We start from the raw sequence: 9,045 nt of genomic DNA, 5'->3' as shown, positions 1-9,045 counted from the left end.
TAGCTCAAGTGGTAGAGCGCTCGCCTTGAGCTGAAGAGCTGAGGGACAGCGCCCAGGCCCAGAGTTCAAGCCCCACGACCGACAAAAAAAAAAAAAAGGTCATTAGTTTCTACTTTAATCCACTAATGTGTTTGTTGTTCAGAGGCCCAAGATGTGTTGCTCGGTTTGAATATATTGGAGATCAGAAGGATGAGTTAAGTTTCTCAGAGGGAGAAGTTATCATTCTTAAGGAGTATGTGAATGATGAATGGGCTAAAGGAGAGGTTGGAGACAGAACTGGGATCTTCCCCCTGAACTTTGTGGAACTCCTTGAGGATTTTCCTGCCCCTGGTACAAATATTTCAAGTGAGTATAGACAAGATGACTTTCTATTATTATATGTATTCTGATTCAGATAAACCAACAGTCTGGAAATACTAATCTGTATAACAATCCACACATATTTTTCCTCCTCTTCCTTTTTTTTTCCTTCTCTGCCACCTCTTTTGTGTGTGCATGCATGTGTGCATGTATGTATGTTGGTACTATGATTTAAGGTCCAGGCCTCAAGTTTTCTCTTGGTTTTTTTGTTCATAGCCGGAGCTCTGCTGCTTGAGCCGCACTTCCACTTTTCCAACTTCTTACTGGTTAATTTGAGATACATTTTATGTCATTGAGATACATTTGTCTTATTTGTCTGCCCCTGCTCTCTTTGAACCATGATCCTCAGATCTCAGCCTCCTGAGTAGCTAGGATTATAGACAGGAGCCCCAGAACCCAGTCACAAGTTTTTAAGTGTGTGTGTGTGTCTGTGTGTGTCCCCAGAACCCAGTCACAAGTTTTAGGATTATAGACAGGAGCCCCAGAACCCAGTCACAAGTTTTTAAGTGTGTGTGTGTGTGTGTGTGTGTGTGTGTGTGTCCCCAGAACCCAGTCACAAGTTTTTAACTCTGTGTGTGTGTGTGTGTGTGTGTCTTGGTCGTGGGTCTTGAACCCTAGGCGCTGTTCCTCAGCTCTTCGGCTTAAGACTAGCACTCTAGCACTCGAGCCACAGTGTCACTTCCAGTTTTCTGGTGGTTAATTGGAGACGAGAGTCTCACGAACTTTCCTGCCCAGGCTTTGAACCGTGATCCTCAGATCTCAGCCTCCTGAGTAGCTAGGATTACAGGTGTGAGCCACTGGTGCTCACCTCAGAATTTTGACTTTTATGTTATTGATATTAGAAAAATGTACATAATTGATGGGTTGCAGGCTTTTTCCCCATATTTTGTTCACATCAGTTAGTTGTAACCAGCAGGTTTCATGTTATGTCCATAAATGCATAAAACCAAAGGGCCTTGAGCAAGCTCACCTCTCTGTCCCTCCCTCAGCCCCTCTCCCACCCACATTGCCATAAATTTTTTTTAAGGTAGAAGGAAATTTTATTTTAAATGTTAATTTGCATGGGAGAGTCACTGTGGTGAGCCAGGCGTGGTGGCTCATCCCTGTAATCCTAGCTACTCAGGAGGCTGAGATCTGAGGATCACAGTTCAAAGCCAGCCCAGCCTGAAAGGCCCTGAGACTCTTCAATAAACCACTCAGAAAACTAGAAGTGGCGCTGTAGCTCAAGTGGTAGAGCGCTCGCCTTGAGCTGAAGAGCTGAGGGACAGCGCCCAGGCCCAGAGTTCAAGCCCCATGCCCGACAAAAAAGGAAAAAAAAGAAAAGGCAAAAGGGCTAGAGGTGTGACTGAAGTGGTGAGAGTGCCTGCCTAGCAAGGTCAGGGCCCTGAGTTCAAAGCCTAGCATCACCGAAAGAAAGCGAAATGGCAGCGAGGCTGAAGACGTGGACTGTAGAGTTTCTTGGGTATGCTTCTTCAGCTTATAGGTAAGTGAACAACCCATGAAGCAGAACTTCGTGTGGCAGAATCACAGACTTTTCACGCACCCCAATCGTAACCGTTTCCCTCACTCTGTAGCTTTTACATTTTGACTTTTTTCTTTTATCTTAATGTAGGCACAAAGGTACCACCGAAGACCAAAAAAGAAGCTTCTGGCTCAAATTCTCAGGTAGGCTGCCTGAGTGGGTAATGGTAGGGACAGCCAGATTTCAACCTTGAGAGAATGTCGAAATTATAATTATCAAGACAACATAGTACTTAGTCATTTTCATCTCATTTCACAGCACGTGTCTGCAATACGTAAATTAGGTATTACTGAAAAACTGTGCTTGGAACTCATACAAAACATGTAGATCCTGAAAAGGAAATGAAAAAAAATACAGAAAAGGGGCACAATGGCACATGCCTGTAATGCCAGCTACTCAAGATGCTGAAGCAAGAGGATTACTTAAGCCAGAAGCCACTGTGCCCCACCTGGGAAACATGTTTCTCTTTTTTTTTAATTTTATCTTATTGTATCTTATTGTAAAGATGCTGTACAGAGGGGATACAGTTACACGAGTGAGATAATGAGTACATTTCTTGTTGAACATTGTTGCCCCCTCCTTGTTTTTCTGCTGCTATCCCTTCCCTCTCCCACCTCCTCCAACAACAAGTTCCTTAAAAGAATAAAAGGAAGAATGAAGAAGGAGCCCATAGGAGTACAGTAGTGTACACCTGTAATCTAAGCACTCAGGGAGCTAAGGAAGGAGGATTGGGAGTTTGAAGCCAGCCCAGGCTTCATAACAAGACCCTGTTTTAGGGCTGGTTTACAAAATGAACATCATGAAAAGAAAACAGAAAATGAGGATACAAAGTTGAATATACATAGATTGCATTAAAAAATTGCAGGGGAGAAAAGATAAAACTTTTTTTAAATATAAGAAAATGAAGTAAACCAATAAACAAATAACTACAAAATAATTATTCAAATTATTAACATTAAAAATCCTACAGATTCAAGGTTTCATATGTGGGTAGGATTCCCTTCCCCAAGTTCTTTATATAGTTCAAAACTTTCTAAATGTCTAGGATCATTTGACTTATTTATATATGCGAAAGAGAAAAAATAAGGTTAAAATTTTTACTCTGCTGGGCGCGGGTGCCTCACACATAATCTTAGCTACTCAGGAGGCTGAGATCTGAGGATCACAGTTCAAAGCCAGCCTGGGCAGGAAAGTCCGTGAGACTCTTATCTCCAATTAACCATCAGAAAACCAGAAGTGGTGCTGTGTGTGGTTCAAGGAGTAGAGGGCTAGCCTTGAGCTGAAGAGCTGAGGGACGGCGCCCAGGCCCAGAGTTCAAGTCACAACTGACAAAAATAATAATTTTTTATTTTTTTCATTTTTTTTTTTTTTACTCAGCTGCAGTCAAATAGGAGAAAACCTGATTATCACTATTCAAAAGGGGGATGTTTGCAGAGCCTCTGGCATGCACAGAGTAATGAGTTCTTGGGACCTCCCTGCCCCAGGGCTGGTCACTCAAGTATACAAGCAAGAAGTCAGGATTTGCTTAGTTTTTGTTTTGTTCCATAAACCATCAATTACAGAGAACTTAGGGTCTGACAGGCAGTGTGGAAGTCTCTTTCTTGGTGCATTATCTATTGAATCTTTACAGCTATCCTTAGATGAAGCTGAGATGAAGAATCCGTGTCATGTGGCTCAGAAGTAGCAGAGCTGGGCCTGGAGCCCCGCTTTGCTTAGTCTTGTCCAAACGTGGCAAGATGCTTCTTTAGAGAGCAGAAACTTCTGCTAATGTTTTGGGGGTTAAAAAAAAAATGAAGGGGCTGGGAATGTGGCTTAGTGGTAGAGTGCTTGCCTAGCATGCATGAAGCCCTGGGTTTGACTCCTCAGTACCACATACACAGAAAAAGCCAGAAGTGGCACCCTGGCTCAAGTGGTAGAGCAGTAGCCTTGAGCACAGAGAAGCCCAGAGACAGAGCGCAGACCCTGAGTTCAAGCCCCAGAACCGGCAAGAAAAAAAAGTGTGAGTGTGAGTATGTGTGTGTGTGTGTGTGTGTGTGTGTGTGTGTATTACATTCCTGTTAAATTGGGTTCCAGTGGCTTACACCTATAATCGTAATTACTCAGGAGACTGAGAGCTGAGGATCACAGTTCAAAGTCAGCCCAGGCAGAAAAGTCCTTGTGGCTCCTATCTCCAGTTAACCAGGAAGAAGCTGAAAGTAGAGCTATGGCTTAAGTGCTAGAGTTCCAGCCTTGAGTGAAAAAGCACCAGTGAGTGAGTTTAAGCACCAGTGCATGTACACGAGTGTGCACACACACACATACACAGACAAAAGTTCTATAGGAGGAGTGTACTCTCATAAAGTTAAATATATATTGTTTTTGTTTGTTTCTTTGATTTAGTATGAGTGAGTGCCCTCTACACTGGAATCTGATAGTCTCTAAGCCAAGTAAAGACCCAGAAACTTAACAGGCTATCCATTCTGATCCTGATTTAGGTAAAGAAAAACTTCACTGAAAATTAGCTACTTTATCAGACTTCTTTCATCGTTTATACTATACATAAATATTTTATGCCTTGACCTAATTTTTAATGTAATTAACCTCATAGATCACAATAAAGAAATGTGTTTTGCTTAAGTGTTATGTATTTTATAAAAGCCACAAATTCTATCACATTTGTCATTTAAGATTACATTTTAAGAAAAGAAGTTATTGGAAACTCTTTCTGAAACTTGATAGCAACATAAAGTATTAGCTAATTTAAAGAAGACTTCAAGCTTTTGAAATCCTATAACCCTTTAGCTTTTATTCTTCATTGGTTTTTTTTTTTTTAAGCTTTGTAGAACTCAGTTTGACATTTTAAAAACCTCCCAATTCTGATGGGCACCGGTAGCTTAATACCTGTAATCCTAGATACTCTGGAAACTCAGATCTGAGGATCGTGATTTGAAGCCAGCCCAGGCAGGAAAATCTGTGAGACTCTTATCTCTAAATAACCACTAAAACAGAGAAGTAGAGTTGTGGCTCAAGTGGTACAGCATTAATTTGAGCAAAAAAGCTCAAATGGGGCTGGGAAGGTGGCCCAGTGGTAGAGTGCTTGCCTTGCATGCATGAGGCCCTGGGTTCGATTCCTCAGCACCACAGCAGAAAAAGCTTCAAGTGGCGCTATGGCTCTAGTTGTAGAGTGCTAGCCTTGAGTTGGAGAGCTGAGGGTGACAGCACCCAAGCCCAGAGTTCAGGCCCCACGACTGACAGGAAAAAAAAAAAAAGCTAAGGGATGATGCCCAGGCTCTGAGTTCAAGTCCTCCACCAAGGAAAAAAAAACAAACACTTCCCATTTCTTACAGGATAACAATCTCTCTGAAGAATGGTGCAAAGCTCTCCACAGTTTTACCGCTGAGACCAGTGATGACTTAGCCTTCCAACGTGGGGACCGGATTCTGATCCTGGAGCGTCTGGATGCTGACTGGTACCGGGGCCGGCTGCACGACAGGGAGGGAATCTTCCCAGCAGTCTTTGTGCAGCGCTGTGTAGGTATGACAACTCTGAGATGCCACCTGCTTTGAGCCCTTGTAATCCGTCTGGGCATGCCTCACTGAAGCTATTTGTCTACAGTGGAAAGAGTTAATTCATAAATTCATACACTAATTTGTGATAGTTATGGGGAAAAGGATTGAAAATGCTTTCACTAAATAATGGCTAATTTTCTCTATTAAATATACTTTGTGTGTAGATATATTTTTTAAGTTTAATTTTGTGTGTGTATGTGTGCTGGTTAAAGTTTAATTTTGTGTGTGTGTTTGTGTACTGGTTAGTTTAATTTTTTGTGTGTGTTTGTATGCTGGTCTTGAGGCTTAAACTCAGGGCCTGGATGCAGTCCCTGAGCTTTTGTGCTCAAGGCTAGTGCTCTACCACTTGAACTACAGCTCCACTTCTGGTTTTTTTGGTTGGTTAATTGGACATAAGAGTCTCATGGACTTTCCTGCCCAGGCTGGCTTCAAGCTGCAATCCTTAGATCTCAGTCTCCTGAGTAGCTAGGATTAGAGGTATAAGCCACTAGCACCTGATTTGTGTGTGTGTGTGTGTGTGTGTAATATATATGTGTGTGTATATATATATATATGCATATGTGTATATATATATATATGCATATGTGTATATATATATATATAAGTGCTGAGAACATCTTTTATCTTTCACTGTTTTGAGAGTGACCAGGGTAGATCTTAGAACGTTTTGTGTTTTAGGCCATGATCTTTCTGTATATTTGGGTTTTGTGTGTCTTTACAGCTGAGGCAAAAACCATGTGTACCACAGGACTGAAGGGGAGGAAGGCCAAAGCCTTGTATGACTTCCATGGAGAGAATGAAGATGAGCTCTCCTTCAAGGTCAGTGTCTTTCTGTTCCTGCCCTAAGCACTAAAAACATACACATTGAGATTGACAAGACTTTGTCTTACATTGAAGTGTAGAATGTTTGAGAGTTCGAGTTGAATGAAGAGATGCAAAGCCTAGGTCTAAGAGAGTGGAGTGGTCAGGAATGTAAGCACCAGCATCGAATTAGATTTTAATCCCGGTTTTACTACTGATTACACATATAACTGGGGCAAAGTTTCCTAATCTACCTGAACTTCAGTTTCCTGTTTTGGTGTTACTGAGGAGTTAAACTTAGGGCCTTGTGCTTGGTGGGCAGGTCCTCTACCACTTGAGCAATGCTCCCAAGCCTTGTTTATTTATTTTTCAGGTAGAGTCTCATATGTTTCACTAGGGTGAGTTTCAGACCACCAATGCCACCTAGCACTGGGATTACAGGCATGAGCCACCAAATCCAACCTGTTTCCTGTTCTTTAAAATGAACAAACTTACAGAAAGATACCCTCTAAATACTGTCATTAATAACAGTATCTATCTGTAAGGACTGTGAAATTGTTTAATTCCTACATTGCTTTAATTCCATGCACATTAAAGGGAAGTGTGCATGTGCATGTACATGTGTGAACACGTATACGTGTGCACATGTAAGTACTAGTGTGAGGTCTTGAACCCAAGGCCTCAAACCCTTGCTCAGCTTTTTCAGTCATGACTGGCACTTACCACTTGAGTCATGCCACTCGGGTCTGGCTTTTTTGCTAATTGGAGATGGACTCTTGATGTCTTTCTGTCCCAGCTGACTTCAAACTGTGATCTTCAGTTCTCAGCCTCCCAAGTAGGGTAGCTAGGATTATAGGTCTGAGCCATTGCCACTGGGCTTTTATTTTTAGTCTCACATATTGTTATTTATTTAACAGAATCTTTATAGGGGTGGTGGTGAACTAGGGAGGTATAACATATAACCAGGACAAGTTACATCCCACAAAGCAACAGAGTGCAAGGACAGAGGTATGAAGCAGCAGGAAGTGTCTCATCTCCTCCTCTGCAAATTCAGATGCATGAGTGTTATAAAGAGAAGATAGTTTATGCCGCTCTGGGCAGGCTGCACACCACGCTTGCACTCAACAGAAATCAACCAATGTCTTTCTTCTCACAGGCTGGAGATATCATTACGGGGTTAGAGTCTGTGAATGAGGAGTGGATGAGTGGAGAACTGCTGGGGAAATCTGGGATATTTCCCAAAAACTACATTCAGTTCCTACACGTCGGCTAAAGATAAGAAGCTTGGCTATTCCTGGACGTGAGAACCCACTTGAACTATCACGCTGACTATCAGATTTGTTTTTGCACTATCTTTTTTTTTTTTTTTTTAAACAGAAAAGAGAAATATCTTAAGGTGTCCATGGTACAGGAGAATTTTCTGGAAGCAGAAAAGTTCTCAACTTTGTAGTTAGCTTTCGTTCCCAGTGGAAATGTGTACGTGGAAACCATGCAGGAGGAATGTAGAAAGAAAACCTCTAATGGGGTTAGCAGGGCAGAGGCAGCCTCCCCTGGGCAAGCGCAGGGCAACCGGCACAAAGGGAGGCTGAGCAGAAGTTGTACACGGACATCTGTTTTCATCAGCACATGTGAATTAACCATGCTTCTTCATTTTTCACTTTAGTTTAAAAAGAGGACATTTGACATTCTACACGCTGTAACTATCGGGACATGGTTAGTAATCTAAATTTCATTTCTGTTGTTCAAATTAATCCTAATCGCTTGAGCACATTAGCCTTTAGTACGAGGGCAAACGCTTACTTCAGAAGGGATAGTTCAGTACTGAACAGGAGCACTGGTAAATACATGGTGACGTCAGCAGACTCGCCAGATATTCCCTATTTGTCCAAGGATTTGAAGGGTGTCAAAATGTGTTGTCATCTTAGTCAAAAGAACCAAAATCATCCTTGAAATGCCTTGCTAACACAACTAACCCTCACCTGTGTGCCAGACTACTTCTGTCTTCCATATATTCTTTATGTTAACAGGGTTATTATAAAGCACATTTTCTGAATCTGCAATCATTCCTTTGACAATTACTGGTACCCAAAGGAAAACTCATTTTCTTTGCATTCTCCCAGTAATCTATAAAAAGCTGTGTCTTGTTGTAGTGGAACAAATATGAATCACATATAGTATCTTAGAATACAGAGCTACTGTTAAGATGAAGAACAATGACAACTCCCACAGCTCGTTTATTCAAAATGTAATCAGAAAGAAAAATAACTAAGACAACTAAAGGCTGGTACTTTTTTCTCCCCAGCTTGTCTCTGCACAATTATTAGAGAAAAGAAAAGGCCACTTTCCTGTCATCCGTTGTGATACATCCCAAGTTTAAGACAAAAGTGGTTCATTGCATAACTGGATTACAAGTTAGGGGCTAAAGCCAATAGGTTGAAGACAATCTTGCTAACAGAGCAATGGGATAGGATTACATTGGAAATGTAAAAAGCTTTCTTTGTGACTTTCTTCTGTTTTTGAGAAGAGTTTCGTATGCTGGACCACTTTTTCCTTTTCTTTTTTTTACAGGTCCTGGGGTTTGAACTCAGGGCCTGAGCACTGTCCCTGAGCTTTTATGTTCAGGCTAGTATTCTACCACTTGAACCACTGCTCCATTTCCAGCTTTTTGTGGTGTTTCAATTGAAGATAAGAGTCTCACAGATTTTCCTGCCCAGCTGGCTTGGAACTGTAATCCTCAGATCACAGTCTCCTAAATAGCTAGGATTTCAGGCGTGAGCCACCTGCACCAAACTGCTAGACCACTTTTTAGTTTCT

The 9,045-nt window shown here is 41.7% G+C and overlaps 1 protein-coding gene across 2 annotated transcripts in view; it reads left to right on the top strand.

Annotated features, from left to right (window-relative positions):
• The window catches only part of Sh3d19 (SH3 domain containing 19), a 72,149-nt gene extending 63,317 nt beyond the window's left edge, over nt 1-8,832 (top strand). For both annotated transcript variants that reach the window (XM_013029795.1, XM_013029794.1), the window contains 5 exons: nt 143-345; nt 1,973-2,025; nt 5,209-5,395; nt 6,152-6,249; nt 7,388-8,832. In XM_013029795.1, coding sequence (XP_012885249.1) covers nt 143-345; nt 1,973-2,025; nt 5,209-5,395; nt 6,152-6,249; nt 7,388-7,504 — 658 coding nt within the window. In that variant the 3' untranslated portion in view covers nt 7,505-8,832. The remainder of the gene's footprint in view (nt 1-142; nt 346-1,972; nt 2,026-5,208; nt 5,396-6,151; nt 6,250-7,387) is intronic.
• The last annotated feature ends 213 nt before the right edge of the window (nt 8,833-9,045 follow it).

Source organism: Dipodomys ordii, unplaced genomic scaffold (genome assembly GCF_000151885.1).
Source record: "Dipodomys ordii isolate 6190 unplaced genomic scaffold, Dord_2.0 Scaffold122, whole genome shotgun sequence".
Lineage (NCBI taxonomy): Eukaryota > Metazoa > Chordata > Mammalia > Rodentia > Heteromyidae > Dipodomys > Dipodomys ordii.
This window is presented reverse-complemented; position numbering and strand designations above follow the sequence as displayed.